At 50.6% G+C, this 20,154-nt stretch overlaps 8 protein-coding genes across 8 annotated transcripts; 5 read left to right on the forward strand and 3 right to left on the reverse strand.

Annotated features, from left to right (window-relative positions):
* Positions 1-790: 790 nt before the first annotated feature.
* On the forward strand, positions 791-2,185 carry BO87DRAFT_379849 (shikimate dehydrogenase family protein). Its single transcript, XM_025624160.1, has one exon. The coding sequence runs from the start codon at positions 950-952 to the stop codon at positions 1,985-1,987; it is 1,038 nt and encodes a 345-aa protein (XP_025475867.1). The 5' UTR covers positions 791-949; the 3' UTR covers positions 1,988-2,185.
* A 117-nt stretch (positions 2,186-2,302) lies between these two features.
* On the reverse strand, positions 2,303-3,616 carry BO87DRAFT_400424 (inositol monophosphatase family protein; the record flags this gene model as incomplete). Its single annotated transcript, XM_025625522.1, has 6 exons — positions 2,303-2,411; positions 2,467-2,598; positions 2,670-3,108; positions 3,175-3,263; positions 3,319-3,370; positions 3,436-3,616. 6 exons carry the CDS (start codon positions 3,614-3,616, stop codon positions 2,303-2,305), a joined length of 1,002 nt encoding a protein of 333 aa, XP_025475868.1.
* Positions 3,617-5,678: 2,062 nt separating this feature from the next.
* On the forward strand, positions 5,679-6,565 carry BO87DRAFT_379851 (uncharacterized protein). Its single transcript, XM_025624161.1, has 3 exons — positions 5,679-6,112; positions 6,174-6,258; positions 6,353-6,565. Exons 1-3 carry the CDS (start codon positions 5,909-5,911, stop codon positions 6,490-6,492), a joined length of 429 nt encoding a protein of 142 aa, XP_025475869.1. The 5' UTR covers positions 5,679-5,908; the 3' UTR covers positions 6,493-6,565.
* Positions 6,566-7,262: 697 nt separating this feature from the next.
* Positions 7,263-8,407, reverse strand: BO87DRAFT_342748 (uncharacterized protein; the record flags this gene model as incomplete). The annotated part of the gene is made up of 3 exons (XM_025620751.1): positions 7,263-7,621; positions 7,710-8,115; positions 8,192-8,407. 3 exons carry the CDS (start codon positions 8,405-8,407, stop codon positions 7,263-7,265), a joined length of 981 nt encoding a protein of 326 aa, XP_025475870.1.
* Positions 8,408-9,850: 1,443 nt separating this feature from the next.
* BO87DRAFT_418936 (uncharacterized protein) lies at positions 9,851-11,859 on the forward strand (the record flags this gene model as incomplete). The annotated part of the gene is made up of 4 exons (XM_025626908.1): positions 9,851-9,938; positions 10,003-10,116; positions 10,213-10,907; positions 10,978-11,859. The coding sequence occupies 4 exons, from the start codon at positions 9,851-9,853 to the stop codon at positions 11,749-11,751; spliced, it is 1,671 nt and encodes a 556-aa protein (XP_025475871.1). The 3' UTR covers positions 11,752-11,859.
* Positions 11,860-12,331: 472 nt separating this feature from the next.
* On the forward strand, positions 12,332-14,357 carry glr1 (glutathione-disulfide reductase GLR1). The gene is made up of 3 exons (XM_025624162.1): positions 12,332-12,846; positions 12,930-13,762; positions 13,833-14,357. Exons 1-3 carry the CDS (start codon positions 12,425-12,427, stop codon positions 14,264-14,266), a joined length of 1,689 nt encoding a protein of 562 aa, XP_025475872.1. The 5' UTR covers positions 12,332-12,424; the 3' UTR covers positions 14,267-14,357.
* A 372-nt stretch (positions 14,358-14,729) lies between these two features.
* BO87DRAFT_317439 (uncharacterized protein) lies at positions 14,730-15,653 on the forward strand (the record flags this gene model as incomplete). The annotated part of the gene is made up of 2 exons (XM_025619768.1): positions 14,730-14,888; positions 14,964-15,653. The coding sequence occupies 2 exons, from the start codon at positions 14,730-14,732 to the stop codon at positions 15,651-15,653; spliced, it is 849 nt and encodes a 282-aa protein (XP_025475873.1).
* A 217-nt stretch (positions 15,654-15,870) lies between these two features.
* On the reverse strand, positions 15,871-17,451 carry BO87DRAFT_379854 (NAD(P)/FAD-dependent oxidoreductase). Its single transcript, XM_025624163.1, has one exon. It carries the CDS (start codon positions 17,292-17,294, stop codon positions 15,957-15,959), a length of 1,338 nt encoding a protein of 445 aa, XP_025475874.1. The 5' UTR covers positions 17,295-17,451; the 3' UTR covers positions 15,871-15,956.
* Between the last annotated feature and the right edge of the window lie 2,703 nt (positions 17,452-20,154).

Consider the following 20,154-nt stretch of genomic DNA (forward strand, 5'->3'; position numbering starts at 1 on the left):
TATAGCTGCCAGATGGATTTTGATTCTAAACTACCTGCCCAAAGTATGCAAGGTCACATTTACTGGGAGAATTCGGTAGACTCCTCCCAGATAATCCGGATATGAACACCCCGTGTGACGGATACCCGGGGCAGAAGCAGATGAACCATTTACCGGCGGAACATGTGCCAAGGAGTTCTTGTAGCGCATGAAACCTGTGGGTCCCTAGGTTGAGTGGAGAGTTTGACTTTCTCATCTCTGCAGTGCTCTGTGTGTATGCATAATTGGAATTGCTGAATATTTTCCAAAAGGGGTTTTGTTAGTTATCATGCTGGTGGAAGGACTGCGATCTCTAAAAGTCCACTCTCAGCATGATTTCCTTGCTCATGCTTGCCGTCGACGTTAACATGGCGCTTGTGCATGGTTGTGAACTCAAATTCCGTAATGAAAGCAGTATGAATGGGCGAAGTCAGGAGTCAGACCCGGGGATATTGAATCAAAAAGTCCAAGCGTTACGATTGCGGGGTGTTGAGTTTCCAACCAGGGGCACACAATTCCAATTGTTCCGCAGCATCGGAGCATTCTCAGCAGTAGTACGGAGTGGACTTAGCCGATCAGCACCTCATTGGTGATGGGTTCAATGTCATGCGCGTGATTTTGAGTTCGGGGGGATTCCGGGGGAGATTGAACTACGAGATTCAGTTAGGCTGGGGAAAGGACTTGGCCGGCGGAAGTTCAGCGCGGGAAAGGGTTCACCCTGCCGCATCCATCCTTCGTCGAACGTTTCTCCGCCATCGGTGGCTCGCGGGGCCCTTAAAACATTCCCTTGAATTTCCCACTTCTCTCTCTCTTTCCCCATCTCAATTCCCCCTCCTCCCTCCCCCCAATTCTTCCTTTCCGAAAACAAAAACAATCATTCATTGCGATCCTCCACAAATCGCTAACTAACTAAACTACAAATCCGCCCAACATGGCATCTTCCAACAACACTCAACCTGAAGAACCCATCACCATTCCCCAGGACCGGGATGGTGTCGCCTACCTCTACGGCCACCCCCTCCTTAACTCGCTCTCTCCTCCCCTCCATGCCGCTATCTACAACCACCTCGGACTGAACTGGATTCAGATCCCCCTCTCCAGTGTCTGTGGCACTTCCGCTACCTACCCTCCCCCGTACACACGCTCCCCGCCCATCGACACCTTCCTGTCCTCCATCCGCGCCAACCCCAAATTCGTCGGCTCCTCCGTTACCATGCCCTGGAAGGTCTCCATCATGCCGCACCTGGACGACCTCACCGAAGACGCCCGCCAAGCCGGCGCCTGCAACACCATCTTCCTGCGCGACAATGCCGACGGCTCCCGCTCCTACGTCGGTACCAACACCGACTGCATCGGTATTCGCGAAGCCCTCGTCCAGAACACCGCTAACGCGGCCGAGCGGTTCGCTGGCAAGCCTGCCCTCGTTGTCGGTGGTGGTGGTACCGCTCGCTCCGCCATCTATGTCATGCGCAAGTGGCTCGGCGCTAGCAAGATCTACATTGTGAACCGTGATGCTAGTGAGGTGCAGGCCATCATGGAGGAGGATCAGCAGCGCAATCCGTCCGCGGACAAGGCGCCCTTGATTCACGTTACGGATCCCGAGGTTGCGAAGACCCTGGAGAGCCCCGCTGCTATTGTCTCGGGTATCCCCAACTACCCGCCTAAGACCGAGGAGGAGATTCGTGCCAGGAATGTCCTGACGGCGTTGTTGGGCGCCAAGGAGGATGGCAAGCCCAAGGGCGTTATTCTGGAGATGTGCTACCACCCTGTTATCTGGACCGAGATTGCCGAGTTGGCTGATGCCGCGGGGTGGAAGGTTATCGTTGGCTCGGAGGCGCTGCTCTGGCAGGGTCTGGAGCAGGCCAAGCTTTGGACTGGAAAGGATGTGGTGGCTGTTCCTGGCTTGTTGGATATGGTCAAGGAGCTTGTGGCCAAGAATTTGGCTGAGAGGCAGAAGGCTACTCTGTAAAGCTTCTTCCTTTCGCCTCCTTCTTTATCCCTTCAACATCCGACATGTTTCATGATGATTCATTCCTGTATAGACTCTCGCATACCCGGTGCATTGCTTGTAATGGAAGACCAAAAATAACGGAACGGGGCTCAGTGAAGAGAGCCCGATGATAGATATGACGTGTGTTTGATTAGGTACATACGTGGATCTGGCTGCTGTATATAGTGCAATATGATGTCTTCATGCCTTTCCTTGTCGCTTCTGTCCTGTATAGTAACTATAATGGATATTCTATCAGTAGTATATAACGGTGTGTATCTATAGCCGAGGTGCTCACGCGCCCGGCCGGGTATATTCCAGCTGCCGCACGCGCTTCCACACTTCGCGCACAGTGCGCTCCTGCGTCTGGCGTCCGGTCTCCGTCGCCGACGGACCAGCCGGTCTATTACAGTTAGATGCCGTACTAAGCCACAAGGCAGAAAATGAGTGTCACATACCTAATGGCAAGGTAGAGTCGGCTGCCGAGTCGAACATCCTCAATGGGCGCAGTGTCCGGATCCTCCGGGGGATTGGCGGTTGTGACCAGGCCGCCTGCCTCCAAGAGAATGGCGATACCCGCTGCGACGTCCCTACCCACCACACTCGGATTAGCCAAACATCACTCTGAGAGATGAAAAGATTCATGGAAAAAGCAACGTACCACTCCCAGCAACCACCCTCCCACCAGATATCAAATGACCCCATAGCCGTATACGCCAAATCTAACGTAGCGCTTCCCAGACTCCTAACTCCGTGCACCATACCTCCCTTGCCACCGCGACTACCCAGCTCTGCTGCTAGGTTCACAAAACTCTCGATCTTGCGATGCAGGTTCCCGTCGGGGATGTCGCGACGGTCCTTGCCCCATTCGCAGGATAGAATGCACTTGCTGGGAGCATTGGGAGGCATGGGTGGGATGGTCGGATTGCGGATGAGCGGGAGACGACGCTTCTCGTTTAACCATGCGCCGCGGTTCAGACAGGATGAGAAAAGTTGATCCTGAAAAGGAGCGTAGATCACGCCGATGATGGGACGGTGGTTGACAATGAAGCCTATGGAGACGCAGAACATGGGGAAAATATGTGTGAAGTTGACGGTTCCTGGTCAGATAAGGGGAGTTATTTCATGTCATGATGACAGGGAGTGTGTATGGCTATGGCTATTACCATCTAGGGGATCAATGCACCATGTTGGATGCTCGTCGATCAGGTAGTCGCGCGACTGTCCTTTGGCGTAGGACTCTTCGCCGAGGAACCTAAATGGGTCAGCTGGGGGATGCTCTTGAATTGGGGAATGACTCAGGAACATACTTATGTGTGGGGTATTTGGATTGGATTGCGTTCTTAATGAATACTTCTACTTCTGTACAGGGCAATCCATTGGTGAGATGCGAGTCGATGGCAGGCTGAGGACGGGTTAGAGCATACCTTCATCGGTTTGGGTGACAATGTCGACGGCGCTGTCCTTCTCCTCAGCTTCCTGCGTGGCTCCACCGCCGATGCGCTTCTCAACACTTTCCATCAGAATTTGACCGGCCTTCCGGCCCAGATCGACCGCAAAGGCGTAGATCTGGTCCAGCTGCTCTTGACTCAGCTCCGCGGCAGCCATTTTTGTGGCGGGGTTTCTGATCTTGGGGAGGCGGGGATGGTGCGTTAGTCTACTCTAGAGATAGAGCAGGGGAGCCACAGAGAAGTATAGGTAGGAGGAGGGAGTGGAAGAATGGAAGAGAGAAAGAGCGAGAAAGAGAGGAAGAGAAAGAGAGGAGAAGTGTAAGAGTCAGACACAGAGAGAGAGAGAGAGAGAGAGAGAGAGAGTCATGGAGTCTCTCACCGGAGACGCCGCCGATAACCGCCCGGCCCTTATCGGTGGGGCTGCCCCTCAAACTCCGGAGTGCTCTGGATGCCAATCGCTTCAGGGCACAGGAGATACATACTGAGGCCAAAGATCTCTCCCAATGATTTCAACAGGTTCTAGGGCTTGTAATCCTCTTATCAAGCTCCAGTAGAAGGTAAAGGAAGAGTGAGAGCTAATGGATAAGCCAGTGAGACTGCTAAAAGGTGATTTTACTAAGCGAGGCCGCATAACTAAGTATTAGAACATCAACCTGTCACACATGTTTTTGTCCATTTTGTTTCTATAATAGCCGGCAGACAATGGACAATTGGCAGAAATAGTCTTGATATGAAGAGCCAAGTTCTTGCAGGATGTGCAGATGCGATAATGCAAATCGGTAGAAGGACACTTGCTGGCAATGCTTGTTATCCATTTGTGACAAAAATACGTTCGAATAAAATGTATTTGGCTCTACGGACGAGACTCTACAAGTATCAATGAAGCTGCATCACAGGTGTATACCAGTGTCTGAGTGAGGCGATTACCCTAATTACCCTCTGGCTCTTGAATGAAAACATGTGAGTATCTTGACAACTAGTTTGCTATGAAATACTCTACTAACCAGCCTTCGGTCTTTGGGAGAGGCCAGCAAACAAACAGATCATTGAGAGAACAAGAATCTGGAGATATGTGAGAGAGTGCTTCCTTCATGGCTGATAATGGTTACTGTTTGCTGTGAAAAGCAGCCGAGACTGCTGCAAACGGTTAAAATGGATTGATGCGGAGAATGGCAAATTCCAGTACAGAGTTCACAGACCACAGCTCTCTGGCGCGAACTCGGCCTGGCAGCACCACTAGTCTCTCTGCGGCTGATTACCCGCAATTGAGGGAGCGGATCTGAGTTTCATGACGCTGCTATATCATGAACTAAAGACCTCGACTCTTTGGTTTGACGGTTGACGACGGATACTTGGCGGCTAAGTGATCTTCCCGCTCCGCTCTTCTACCCCGGATGTCAGGGGAAAGACCCCAAGTAATCGGCCTTTGGCACCACAATGCCACCAATCAGCCTCTACCGTAAAGATACATGATCTAGAATACCTCTCTTGAGTGTCTTCTGAGAATTGCTGGGTGCATCTAGTATCAATGGCGGTGGGACGACCCGTGGGATCCATTGAGGGTGGGTCTTGTGGGAGAGGCTGAGCAACGCACGGAGTTCATCCTAATTAGACTCAAAGTACATACGGCGCATAGTAGGTAGATGAGAGGAAAATTCGCTAGCTATTCGCCCCAGCCTTGCTGCTACCCACTAGTAATGTGTATCTCATCCTACATGGTAGGAAAGTTGTCCGAGCTTCTCCTTCTCAGCTGGCACCATAAATCGTGTATATATCTTCGTTCGCTACTACTATTACAACTGTAAAACAAGCCTACAGAATGAACGTTGCACACTCGGAGTAGACAAGACTGAAGACTATGCGTCCCGAGAGATGGTTCTTGCTCAGGGTTCATTAGGTCCGTCGGCTGCTTCTGGATCAGCCTTGTCATCACAATCCCTGTCCGTTTGACTTAGTTGCCGCCCCTTCGGTGCAACAGTACTTCTATTCCAGCGAAAATAACGCAGTTCTAGGTGCTAGGCTTGCACGTTCGGGGGCCAAACCACCAGAAGTCAATGGATTACATTGGCTTCGTGCTCTATACTGGAGGAAATGTGCTGGCCCCCAAGTCCTGCTCATACTCGATGTGCACCTTCAATGTCGCGGTAAGTAGTCGGTGCAATTTTATACCCTGGTAGTTTTTGAAACCGCCCCAATACTACTGTCCTAGAACTACTACATGAAGTGTCTTGCTATTTCTCTATACTAGGAGGTCAAGGAAATTATATATAGCCTTGTCATGCCCTCCTCATCGCTACTGACTTTAGGCAATCATTCATTTAGAATCTCGCGTTTATCCGCTGTTGCTTTCATTACTCTCACTCTCCTTCAATACGCACAAATTCACTCATTACATTTTATCATTACAATTGTCAATCGTTACTTTGTCATCAACACATCCATTGTCAAAATGTGGCCCAGACATATCACTATCCAAAAGGCCTTTCTTCTAGCTTCTTTGCTCCTCGCATCTGGGGTCTCAGCAGCTGCTATCCCCGCGAGCCTTCCTGACCCGGCATCAGTCTCTGTGGCACCAACCAACACGCAAGTTCCTACCGGTCAAGGGGATGTCAGTCCAGCCTCACTCCCTTATGAAGGCGTCCCAGACTGTCAGGTGAGTACTAATAACCCCTGTTAGCTTTGCTCTTGCTGAACTCTAACCCAATGATCTCCAGACTTGCCGTGAAGGCGAAGATGATGAACGGACTACCGACGAATCCGCAGCGCAGATGAAACGAGAGAGCGACACTATCGCAGCAAGTATGTGCTACTTAACTCATCTCCCCATTCCCCTCTCAGTATATTCTGGGTTTGTGCTACCGCGAAGCTAACAAAATCTGAAAATCTGCTTCAGGAACTGAGACTAAAGAGCTAACTCCCGAGGAGAAAAAGGCCGAGGAGGAAGAAGCCAAGAAGTTAAAGCAGGAGGCTTTCGAAAAGTGTCGTAGGTCCGCGGGCTGCGAGGCATATTATATCATAGAGCATGTAATGTAGTAGCTCCGTTGGCAGAGCTGGGTACAATTGGCGCAAGGCTAAGTTGGAGTGGTGAGATAAGATCAGGATGAACTGGAAATGGTACTTGCTAGTACGTGGAGATCATCTGTACTTATTAGGCTCGGATGATTACTCGAGTGAATATCGAAGTTTGAAAACTATCTCTTTTTTCCAGTTTCTCGGTCACTAGCGCAGACATCACAGTATAGTGGGACGACCCAGAATATCGAATATGATACTAATTGAAATGTAGCCTAGTCATTATTTACCAGCAAACTGACTAGCTTCATCAACAGGAGATAAATAGATAACATTGGACATGTGTGGTTGAGTGTGTAGCATCCCTTGCCCCCCCATTCAAAACCCTTGTATATAAATAAGCACTACTAGTAACTAAGCGCCAAAGGCTTGAGTTGTTAATGCTCCGGCCCCCACCTGGCCAATATTGGCGTGGCTCACATGTACTAGTTACTAGCAATAGGCCCCATGTATCAATTAATCCTGGGCCACAACGCGCTCCCTTGATCAATCAGTCTACTGCTATTGAATAACGCCGGACAGTAACGGATTAATCATTCTGCATTATTCTCAACAATGGACTAGTCCACGGCTACATGTATTGAATGCTGGAAAGGTCGTGAATCTGGAAGTAACTTCAAAACAACTTGACATTTAGATACCTCTATCTATCACACTCTAATTGCATGACAGAAAACCTCTTAACATGATATAACCGGCCGAAACCATAGCCCAAGCACCAAACCCTCCAATCAAGCCTTGATCTCAGCGTACAATTTAAGCACAAAATCCCGACAATTGTTAAAAAGGGTGTTATATCCCTTCTTATTCATCTTGGCGGCAATCTGTTCCCCATATCTCTCGATCTCCGTGTTATCCACGCCCGACCTAATCTTACCGAGCACCTCCATTTTAGTCTCGCTCCAATCATACCAGCTGCTGGCACCACGGTCCGTGAACACAATCTTCTTGCCCTCGAGCTGAATGTCCCAGCATCCCGAGGAAAACCTGAGATAGGTGACGCCACCTTCTTTTTGCTCGGTCACATAGCCTGCAGCTATCAGGTAATGATCGGGGACCTTCTTGCCGGCGACTCGAGCTCGTTCACTCCCTAATGAGATTGTTCGGTCAGATTTACTGCACTATGCACCTGGGATGATAGGATGGCAAGCTGGGGACGGAGAATTGCTGGTACATACTGATTTTGATGGCATAGCCCTGGCCAACTTCTGGTGTTTTCCCGAGGGCTTCCTTGAGCTTCTTGTATTTGGCATCCTCGGTGACTTTTGCAGCCCGTTTCACCTCGGTCGTCGGCTGGCGTGTAGTCTTGGATGGAGCAACTTCATCATCTGTAGGTCCGCTTAGGGTGTCCTCCTCTTTAAATTCGGAAGTAATTTCATTCGCATCAATGTTGTCCCGCTCTGTCAGGGACGAGGCTTCGTCAACAGAGGTGGAAGGCTGGTACCCGTGGGGGCCAGTGATAGATTCCGCATCGTCGTCTCGCTCGGTCAGGAAAGGGTCCCTGTCAACGGATCTAGGAGCAGCATTTGGCTGGGAAGCAATAATTTCCCAGATGCTCTTCGGGGTACCGTCTTCATGGCAGGTCTGGAATTGGATTTGTCAGAACTAAACAGCGACAAAAGGAAAATAAGAAGAGAAAAGGAAATGCATTGGTACTCACCCGACAGGTCACACCTACATTTGGGTCGGAGGTTAGGCTTCCATCCGCTCCAGTTGTAGGGACGTGTGTGTTCGTCGGAACATTAGCAACAAATGAGGGTGTCGTCAACTCCGAGTTGATTTCGCTTGGCGGTATAGCAGCTGCTAAGGCACCGGGCGTTAGGAGCAAAGAAGCCAAAGCAAAGGCCTTCTGATTAGTGGTAAGGTTGAACCACATTTTGTCACCAAATAGGCCGACGGCAAGGATATTCCGGAATTATAAATAATAACAATATAAGAAAAGAACGAATTGTCTATAGAATGAGTGTGATGAGAGCAATGGCTGATAGTAAATGAGTGTTATTCAGTAGAATGAACGGATGGATGAACAACGAAGAGGAACAGACAAACTGGAATTATATAGATTTACCGCTCTTCTATGTATCGAGGCAATGCATTGAAAGGATTGGGGCGATTTTGATAGCTACCAGAGTGGTATCGCGCTGCATTGGACTATCCAGTGACATATTGAACGAATATTAGGGGCTGTAAAGTCATATTTTCGGCTTTGGACGGGTCAGATCAACTAGCATTCTATACCTGGATCCTGGACCAACAGAATTAATCTGGATTGAAGAGTCCTACAGGCGTTTAGACGGCGAGGTCCCACCGAGTATTGGGGGCGGGCAGCTTCAAGGTCCACTTTGCTTCTGAATTATCACTTGTTCCATTATGAAACCTTTTGGTATTAATTCCATAGTCCTTGGAGATAACAGGGCGTGGACTGGTTGATCCATTAGTTGACCCCGGCTAGAAGTACATGCAGGTTATTATGACTTCCAATGCAGAACCAATACACTTTGGATTTAGATAGATGATACTAGATAGCAGACATGTTACAGAATCACGGGGTTTTCCCATTGTTGTATAGGGATTAAGGATGATCCGCAGGATTCCGATAAATTTGGCCCCTATTAGGATCGCCTAGCGCCTCAAGGTACAGCGTTCATCATTTTCTCAAAATGGGGGCATCTTTCAACCGTTACTTGGCAGGGGTGCACAGCCCAGTGGTTCTGTGATCCTTCCAAGATGACGTGAGGTAAATTTTGTGGTAAGCTCTTTGATGTCCTGTCATTAATCGAAGCATGTGAATAAGAATTTCCGACAGTCGATCTGAAGTTGGACTTAGAGGCAGTAAAAGGCCTTATTATAGTCTCTATACGACTCGAATGTAGTCCTCATTGAGAGCTGCTACTATACGATATCAGGCCAAACCTATCCGTTGCGCCTTGCGAGATGAACTAGCCGCAATGAACTAAGAAGGTGCCAAGTCGTGGTAGAACCCTCGAAATCCCAACTAGGTGCATGTCTAGCAACAAGGCTGAGCCGGTTAGCCGGCAAATAAACCAATATGATTGGTCTGTAGACTATCAGTAGAACAGATAGGCACCAAGTTATCTATGCAGTGGAGAGGCTCCTGGGTACTAACCTATCTAATTTGTAGCTGCTGACTTCTCCGCCTCAGCCGCCTTAGCCGTAGCCCCCATGTCGCATTGGCCCCATTCATTAATCATTGTCTCCAAGGTGATCCATAAGTCTTACGACTCTGTTGTATGAAGAAAGGAATTATAGGTTAAACCGCTTCCTCTTCCCCTGAGGGACATTCAGAACAACAGTCATGATGGCCGTCTTGGATAGGGTAGCCTTCAACATACTCTTCAGAGATCAGAAGAAGAGACTTGATCAATTCCTTCGCACTACCACACCGGGTTAGTCGGTAAATGGCTGGTACTGTCAAACGATGAAAGAATGGTGCTGACTAGAGTTGTTCAGATTCTGTGCTTTCACAGCTACATACCTGTCTACTCCAAGAAGAAAGCAGCACAGTGACACCACGGGACATCTTCTACACACATAGCATTCAAGACTCGTCCCAGGAGCAGCCTTGTACGTACTCCTACCCACACGAGAGTCCACCCCAGTGAGCGAGTGGGATATCCCATACTGGATACTAGCTAAGAAGACACTTGGATATCATTCCAGACTGGACGAAAAAGAGCTTCCAAAGTTGCCTTTCTAGGAATTATCCGGATACCACCATCCCAGAGACAGCTATTGATGTCCTCTGGTCTTGCTTCTGCTTCTACGCCTATCATCCTTTCCCTCTCTCCGGGGCAGACGACAGAAAGATAGAGCTGCCAGCCTTTGAGCGTGCACTCATCCTGCTCTCTCTTCAAGGCACGGAGCTTCTCGGGATTGAAGACGACGGCTTCGGTCGTCGCTGGGGGCCTTTTCGGGAAAAATGTAACTGCAAAGTTAGGATTAATCGGATCTTTCGAAGCATCAGCATTGGTAGTCCTCATCTAACTTCACATCCACACGTCACTAATTTCGACACCCTCGTTACCGAAGATGCCATCGATGCTATGCTTACAATATGTCCTTCCCATCCCAAATTGTCTGCAACCCCCGAGAAGCTGACGCCGCTGGCGGAACGCTTACTCGAAGGGAGGACAGTCCAGTTTCAGATGAAGGTCAAAGACTTGGCTCATTTACTCTGCCTGATCATGAGACTAAGAGTCTACAAAGCGACTTGGGGCCGCGGCTTTCATTACGGTTCCTTGGAAGAGTCTAGTCCAGAGAAGGAGGAACTGGCTAACATCCTGGCCCGATCATTCAGCCATGACCAGGACGAGTTCCTGTCCCTCAACTTGGTTCTCGAGGCTCTAGGCATCTTGGTAACAATGATCTTTTTTGCTATCTTTCTACTACTCTTGTTAAATTGACTAACAATGTCGCGCACTTTAGCCAAATCTAGAGCAACGGTTCCATCAGCTTTGGGCAACACTTTTCCAACCTTCCCTGCCCATTGAGTTGTCAACTTTAGAGACGGAATCATCCCTAGACCCCACCTGGGATGGAATTCTTCGTGCAGTCTCATTGTTCGTCCCACCATTTGAGATTCATCAGAAAACCGATTTGCATCGAAAGACTAAGCCGATCGTCTTTTCCAAATGTCATGACTCGACGGACAGGTTTGATCTGGGCCATGTATTACAGCATATCCGTCATGACGATCCGGAGCATCGGTCGCATCTTGTTCTTCTCCTGGGACATCAAGGCCAGGACTCGATGAGAGTAGTTGTGGGGGCATTCTTCTCTGGCGATACGCAGTTGCCTGCTGCAAACGAGGAAAGGGAGAGTATCGCCCTTCCGCGACTTCTCTTCCAGCTTCAGCCAAGCTTCGATCTCTTTCACTTGGGTGGAAAGGTCAGCAAGGCTTTAATGCCCGTAAATGAAAGTGACACAGAAAAGACGGTCTATCATAATTGCATGGGGGAACCCACTCAATCGAGGGTTGGAGTGAGGATTGACCCTGCGACCAGTCACGCTACCTTATTCCGAGGCAATGATCCGGCCAAGAATCGGGTATCAGGACTGTATGAAAAAGTAACTTCTACTAGGAAGCATGAAGGATGTGATGCCATGAATGGGGATCAGCAGGAACGAGAAACAAGCTTTACGGTGACCCGTCTTGCTATCTTCCATGTGGAAGGCGGGCCAAATTATGGTTATGATTGATCCCTTCGTGAACTTACTACTACTAGGTTATGATGATATGGAAGGAAGGATGAGAGCACTGCAAAGCATTATATCAAAATCGAGATAGCATTGATTGGAGCCACTGCCCCATTAAAGATAGTAGCTATAAAATCCCGAATCTGAAATCCGACTAGATTGATAATATAATTCACTAGATGCTTCTCCCACGATTTCTGCTATAAGTCTAGACTGACTGGCTGCTTATCAATCGCTTCCCCGGCGTCTCTGTCACGTGCATGCCGAGAGTCGGGGAATTATACAAATTACAAAGTAGTATTTCCTCTACCAGCTCGCCCATTGCGTCAGAATCAGCGTGGATGATTCAATGATTTCTCCTTCCGGATATTATTATTCCCCGATTAATGTACCCCATAGTTCAAATAATTGAGCCTTATATTCAGAGGGGGCAAAAATATAAAATAAAAATATTTATTAATTGATTGATCGTTGAAGTAACTAAAAAAAAATGATTGACTGACTAATTGCGGGCTTCCGTCATTGACGCCATTCCCCGGCCAGCTAATCATCAATCCGTCTTCCTCTTCCTCAGCTTTTTTTTCTTACTTGAGAGCCCCTCCTCCGCCCCGTCCTCCGACCTTTTAAGTTCCCTTGCCTGCCAGTGGCTGTTGTTCTCCCCTCACATCAGCACTCCATGCTCTCCTGCCCCTCTCTCCGTCCTCGTCCCGCCCAGGCTCTTAAGAACCGGCTTCTTCTCTCCCCAACTTCTAGCATTCGCGCCCGCTCCTCTCCCATCGTCGCGACACCTTTGCTCCAGGGTAAAGGCATTGCTACAGCCACCCCGTCCACCATTCTTCCCCGACAAAGCACTCTGGCTCTCCGCTCCTCCTCTTCGGTCGCATCCCGTCTCTCTACTCTCGCTAGACATTTCTCATCCTCCTCCTCTGCTGCTGACGCAAACAACATGGCCCCCACTGAGGTCAAGCAATATGACTACATCGTCATCGGTGGTGGTAGCGGTGGTAGCGGTAGCGGACGCAGAGCTGCCGGCTGGTATGGCGCAAAGACCTTGATCGTGGAAAGTGGTCGCTCCGGAGGTACCTGTGTCAATGTCGGGTAAGATGCTTTTCTTCTTTCTTCCTTCCTTTCCCCCTTCCATTTGAGATAATCTGGTCGTTAACGCAGTATCATCCCTGCAGCTGTGTCCCCAAGAAAATGACCTGGAACTTCGCCTCCATCAACGAGACTCTCCACGTCGCCAAGCACTACGGCTACGACGTCTCCGAGAATGTCGACAAGAACTACCGCCACTTCAAGGAAATCCGCGACTCCACTATCAAGCGGTTGAACGGAATTTACGAGCGCAACTGGGGCCGCGAGGGCATTGATCTTATTCACGGCCGCGCCGGTTTCGTCGAGCCGAAGACCATCGAGGTGACGCTCGAGGACGGCTCCAAGGCACGGTACTCGGCCCCTCACATTCTGATTGCGGTCGGTGGACGGCCCAGCATCCCGGACATCAAGGGCGCCGAGCACGGTATCACCAGCGATGGCTTCTTCGAGATCGAGGAATTACCTCCCAAGATTGCCGTTGTCGGTGCGGGATACATTGCGGTGGAGTTGGCCGGTGTCATGGGCGCCGTTGGATGTGAGACGCACATGTTCATCCGTGGCGAGACGTTCCTGCGCAAGTTCGACCCCATGATTCAGAACACTATGACGGAGCGCTACGAGGCCTCTGGCATCCACATCCACAAGAAGCACCCTGGTCTTAAGGAGGTGCAGCTCATCCGCGATGGTAAGGGCAAGGACAAGCTGCTCAAGCTTATCTCCAACGACGGTTCGGAAATGGAGGTCAACGAGCTCCTCTGGGCCGTTGGTCGCTTGCCCGAGGTTGAGGACCTGAACCTCGATGTCCCCGGCGTTAAGCTGAACAAGTCCGGCCACATCGAAGTCGATGAATATCAGAACACCAGTGTCGACGGTGTTTATGCTCTGGGTGATGTGACTGGTCACGCCGAGTTGACTCCTGGTATGTGTCCCCCCTCCATGCTGTCCCCTGCCATCTCTTAACGTATCATGGCCAAACTAATACCAAACAGTTGCTATTGCCGCCGGTCGCCAACTTGGCAACCGTCTCTTCGGCCCTGACGAAGTTCGCGACTCCAAGCTTTCCTATGACAACATCCCTACGGTGGTCTTCTCTCACCCCGAGGTCGGTACCGTGGGTCTTACCGAGCCCGAAGCCCGTGAGCGCTACGGCGATGATCAGATCAAGATCTACCACACTCGGTTCACGGCCATGTACTACGACGTAATGCCGGCCGAGGAGAAGAAGAAGAACCCGACCGAGTTCAAGCTGGTCTGCGCCGGTCCGGAAGAGAAGGTTGTTGGCTTGCACATCCTGGGTCTGGGAGTGGGAGAGATGCTCCAGGGTTTCGGCGTCGCTGTGAAGATGGGCGCTACGAAGAAGGACTTTGACAGCTGTGTGGCTATTCATCCTACCAGTGCTGAGGAATTGGTTACATTACGGTAGACTAGAAGGGGTGTACACTAAACTTTTATAAGTTATGTTCAGATGTATAGAGTATATACAGATAAGATGAGACTAGAATTGTTCTTATGACATCAGGATAGCTTAGTACTTACGAATCATGATTGTTTTCGTATTGCTACATCAAAAGTACTGTCTAGCCATCCTCTTGATCACCTCTCCATCCCACAACTGGCATGGCTACTATATATCTGTATCAGGCCTAGCGGCCCCCCGGAAAAGGCATTGACCCGCTCCGACCGCGTTACCACCAGCTGGCCAATCAGAGTCCCAGGCGGGGCTTGTCGGCAGTGCTCGGGGCCAGTTCTGGAAGCCGAGGCAGTAGATAAGACAAGGGAAGCGCGCATCGGCTTGCATATGCACTCCGTCCCGCCTGCACCTCCTCTATTCTCATCTCCCCCAAACCCCGATGAACGTTCCAGGTGGCAGTCGCAAAAGAAAGAGAATGTCCAAACTATCCCATCAACTCAAGGCGCTGATCAACGCCCCGGCAGCGCGCCCCAACACTGTCCCCGCGCCGTCGAACATCCAATCTATATACAGAAAGATTCAACAAGGCGCGCAGTCCCAGAACCTATCCCAATCATCATGGCTAGCTCTATCGGTCGGTGTTCTCTTCCCAATTCCTCCTCAACTCGCAGCAGCAGCAGTAGCTAACCTCTCCTCTCCCCCCCAATAGACAGCCACCACAATGACAATGAACTCCCCCGAATCCCTAACAGAGCTGTACCAACTCGCCAGCACCTCCCAATCCGCGAAGGAAAGCCTAGCGACAGCAGAATTTATGCGCGAAGTTGGCCTGAAATGCATCAGCTTTAACGGCATCCCCCGGACCATCAACTGCCTCAACGCCTTCAAAGCCAGTCTCCCTGAATCCATCAGTTCGCAACTATCACAAACCCCCACCCGCCCACCCAACCCCGAGAATATTCAGGAAATATGTACGAGGGGCCAGAATCTCTGGGACTCCATATACCGACCCTTCGAGAAGAAGCTCTACAATAAGCTGGCGGACTCGCACCCGGACTTACCCGTCCATATTCTGAACGCTAATTATGGGGCCCTGCTGTCTGACCCGAAAAGGACTACCGGGGCGAGTGTGGGCAGATTGGCGACGTCGGTTGTTGCGATCGCTTGTTTGAGAGCGCAGACGGGGGTTGGCCCCCAGGTGACGTCACATGTGTTTGGGCTGAGGAAGGCGGTTGAGGATGGGACGTGGGTGGCTGATGTGGAGGCTGAAGAGGGGGCGAAGTGGTTGGCTAGTGATGAGGGGAATACTTGGATTATACGCAGTGTGGATAGTATTGTTGAGAGCATTGGTGAGGGGTTGGGATCGAATTTTGCACCTGCTAGATCGGCGAAGATATAGATGGTATATAATCATGTATTATAGAAGGAACCATTGTCACTACATCCTACATGAATATATGAAAGAAAAGAGTTAAAGGGCAACACCCTGGAGGTACTCTTCAGAGATGGCAACTTGCTCATTCAAACGATATTACCTTAACATCTATCATGTACTATATTTACAATGGCCCACTAAGTACCCCCGAATCCAGAGCCACCTCTACGGTGTAAACACGTTGCTTAACAATTCCACATCGCTAATATTTGATGATAACGCTAACTAGTATTATACATGATAACCATCTAAATCCCGACGTCTACCCTAATTTGTCCACCCCTTAGGTCCCGCCCAAGTACCCTTAACCAAGGACTGGTAGTACACCCAAGGGAAGAAATCCTTCTTGAGATGGTAGAACGAGCGACGAGGAACAGCCTGGTCAATACCGAACCAGTTACCGAAAGTCTCCTTGGGCTCACCACCATACTTGAACTCGGCAAGCAGGACCTTGCCGTATTCCGTAACCAGAGGGCAAGAGGCATATCCATCATAAACCGCATCAGTCGGCTTGCCCTCCATGGAGCGCAGCAGGTTGTGCACAAGAACGGGAGCCTCGGATGTGATAGCGGCCACGGTCTTAGAGGTGGGCAAGCTGGACGCATCACCGGCGGACCAGACGTTAGCGTACTTGGTGTGGCGGGTAGTGCCGGCGTCCACATCGACATAGCCGGCCTCGTTGGCCAGAGCACTGTCCTTGACAAACGCGTGAGGACCCATCTTCGGCACAACGTGCAGGAGATCGAACTGTCTCGTCACCTGCTCCTGGCCATCAGGGCGGGCGAAGGTGGCCTTGTTGCCGTCGATGGCGACCAGGTCGTGCTGGAAGAGACCTTCAACGCCGCGCTCCTTGCGCAGCGCCTCGAGCGCAGCGCCGTACTTGGCGACGGCGAACATGGAGGGCATGCCGGTGGCGAAGCTGATGTTGATGGGCGAGCTGGCGGGGTTGCTGGGGTTGTATAGACCAGCGCGCTTCCAGTAATCCAGGGCCATCCAGAGGATCTTCTGCGGGGCACCAGCACACTTGATGACACCGGCGGGTTGGGTGAAGATGGCATTGCCCTTCTGCAGCTTTTGCACGGTGGAGAAGACCTTGTCGCAGGTGTCGTAGCCGTAGATAGAGGAGACCAGGGAATCCGGGTTGGCGAGAGCCTCGGGCAGACCCTTGACGCTGCCGTAGTTGATGTTGATGCCAGGGGCGACGACCAGGTGTTCGTAGTTGACTTTGTCGCCATTGCCCAGGGTGATGGAGTTGTTCTCCGGCAGGAAGGTACCCACGCTCTGGTTGTAGAACTTGAACTTGGGGTCGATCAGATCGTGCATTGGCCGGCGCAGATCCTCCTTGGTCTTGACACCACCACCGACTAGGGTCCAGCCGGGTTGGTAGTGATGCCACATGGAAGGATCGATGACGGCAATGTCATCTTGCGAGAACTTGCCCGACCGAAGCAATTGATGGCTGATGGCTAGACCGGCCGTGCCACCGCCGACGACGACCACCTTGTGGCTGCGTGCCACGGGGCTCGCGGGTGCGGCGGTTGCGAATGTCCGCTGTGCTGCACGGCCAGCCGTTAATGCTGCCGACGTGACGTTGCGGCAGAACATTTTTTTGGGTTGTATATCTTTGGCGTGTGATTGATTGATTCAATGTAGGGATGCAATATACACTGTATGCACAGGACAGAAATTGAAGCTTTGCAAAGAAATTTGGGGAAATGGCCACGAGCTGGACGAGACCCGCGTTCCTAGAGTCTATAACCACGCCACTAGTACAAAGTAGTCTTTATTCCCCAAAGTTTTCGGGGCTCCACTGTTTAAGTACGATGGCGTGATCACTGCTCGGAGACTTAGTCAGCACTGTCGGCCCGTCTCGGTCGCCGATTGTTTGCCCTGGTCGCCGACCGGCTCCCCGATATCTATCAAAGGAGATATAATATAGGATCATTTGATTTGACTCACTTCATCCTGGTACTGATTGGTGATGGGAATACGAGCTATAGGTGGAGCAGAACGTGGACGATGGTCCGACCTGTGATGCAATGGAAGATTTCATTCGCCAAGTCGCAGCCGTCGCTGGCATTCCTCCCAGGTCTTCGTGTAGGTAACGGCTTGACTATATTGACAATTCAAATGTTCTTTGGGGTTGGTCATAGAAGCATCTTAATTTGCTCAAGAACTTGGAGAGCGGCATTCAACGGGTGACGTTGAAGGGTGCAATCTCATGCTAGCTATAAACCATTCCCGCCGGATGTCCCCGTCTTCTCCAACGTAGATAAATACTAGTATATCCAACCCATAGTGTGCTGGCTTGTCGATGGAAGTTGTCATTCATTTTAGATACCCATACTCCGATTCGTTGCTGAGAACCACATAATCTCTGTTCTCACTGGATCGTAGGGTTCTGGGACAAAACAGGGAAGCAGAAAGAGGAACAGAAGGAATCTATATCTGATCATGCTATAGCACCAGATGGGCGAGCGTAAGCGCTTTGCATATTCGCCGATCCATCATATCGACCCCATGACTGCTCCTCTAAGACGCTACATTGACAGTGTAGAGAAGCCAAAATATCCCACGGTTCTATGGACGGCTCGCAGGCTCGGTACTTTGTGTCCCGTCCATATCAACTAAGAGTGTCGCTCAAGTTGCAAATCCAATTGCGGCTGTCTTGATAAACTCGGCCCAGAGCTGACTCCACTTGGCCCTCTGCAGGCGATGCAGTACTTTCCTCTGCCCCCTGTCCCGATGATCTATCCCTACCAACTGGCGTCTCTGGCAGCGAGCGCCGGCCCTGCAGGATCACCCGCAGAGCCTATAACACCCAAGGGACGCCCTTCACATGAGATGTCGATTGTCCCAGTAGCCGATGAGCTGCTTACACTTCTTCCGGACAAACCGGTCAAATATTAAGACACATCACTGGTTAACAGAATTGTTCCATGGTTGACCACAGCTGGCATGAATCTACGCTCGCCAGCGCGCATATATCGTCCATTAATAGCCGGAGATATAGGACTATCGGTGCCGTCGGTAAGCCCAACTTTCTAGAATAGTCATATCAATTATATGACGTGCTTTCCAAATGGAACCGGCGGTGCAGCTAGCACAGCCGTGTATGCGTGCTGAAGTGTAGAACTAGCTGCTGCCAGGCCATGCTATGGTCACTCTTCGCACATGACCTGACCGTGTTGGATACAGGCAGGTCCCTCAATTAGTCTCTGAACTGGGCATTAAGCCCCAGGACAGCATCGTAGTCACCATTTGCTTGGGTCCAATCCACTGACTGCTTATCGGTTAACAGTCTCACACAACGAGGCAAGTTCGACTCGCGCAATTGAGGCTGACATGGCTGTTGTCACTGCTCGAGGGAACTCACAGCTCATACCGGCGTCACTAATGATCCGATCATCCGTATAACGTGGGTATGAGACTAATATCGTCGCTGGAAGATGTAGGCATCTTCCTGTGGCCCGTTGAGAAAGGCAAGCAACCTGCAGAAATGATTAAGGCGTTCTAGAAACAGTGGAGGATGAAGACGAGGTTACCAGTCGATGAGACCATGGGCCACCAGACACGCTGTTGTACTTCAACATCAATTTCAGCGCACCCCTTTAGTCGCCGCTACTCACGTTCCCCAGGGTTAACTGAGCAATGAATGCGCATCGCCCGTGCCATCAGTAGTCCGCGGGCACATAGCAATTGCACAGTGCTTGGAAGGCCGTTGGCATTGGTGTGGGGTTATGTGAGCAGATTGATAGCGGCGAAGGCCGAGGTCGAGGGGGAGCAATATGATTTGGTAGTTCGAGTGTTGGTTTCATCGAGACTTCATCGGCGTCTTTGACTTGAGAAGGAATAGCTCGCAAGTGAAGCAGCAGCTTCGGGGTCCAGACGACCTCAGAGTTGGGGCCGATAGTGAGGAATAGAAGCACAGACGGCTCCCCATGGCTTTGCACCCTGCTGGAGCCTTTCTGCATATGGTGTAGGTGGACGAAATATGTAGCACGCCGAAGGTTTGCTGCATGCTCTGGATGAAGTGATCAAGGAACAAAGAGTAGCCGTGCATCTTGAATGGATTGGAGGCAGCGATATAGGAATCGCCTGTCGACGCCCCCCTGATGAATATGGTTCGTCCTGGGAGAGATAAGAGGGATCTGAAAGCCGTGTGTGGGGGCTGGGACTGACTTCGCTAACACGAGAGACATGTACACTCCGTGGGAAGGCAAATCTTAGACCAGGAGACCTACTTCGGAGGAAATCGACGGGAAAGGCTACGAATGACGCCTACAAACAGCCATTTCCAGGGCCTGAATACGTACCCATGTCTGGGCGAGATTGGTATGGGAGAAGTCGGCTCCTTTTGAACAATGATAGGAGATGCAGAAAGAGAAGAGGGAGGTAGTGCGTGTGCTTGCGTGCAAGACTAATTGGCATAGACACACGAGACAGCACCCTGCGCCCATCAGTG

Source organism: Aspergillus neoniger (assembly GCF_003184625.1).
Source record: "Aspergillus neoniger CBS 115656 unplaced genomic scaffold BO87scaffold_37, whole genome shotgun sequence".
NCBI classification, from domain to species: domain Eukaryota; kingdom Fungi; phylum Ascomycota; class Eurotiomycetes; order Eurotiales; family Aspergillaceae; genus Aspergillus; species Aspergillus neoniger.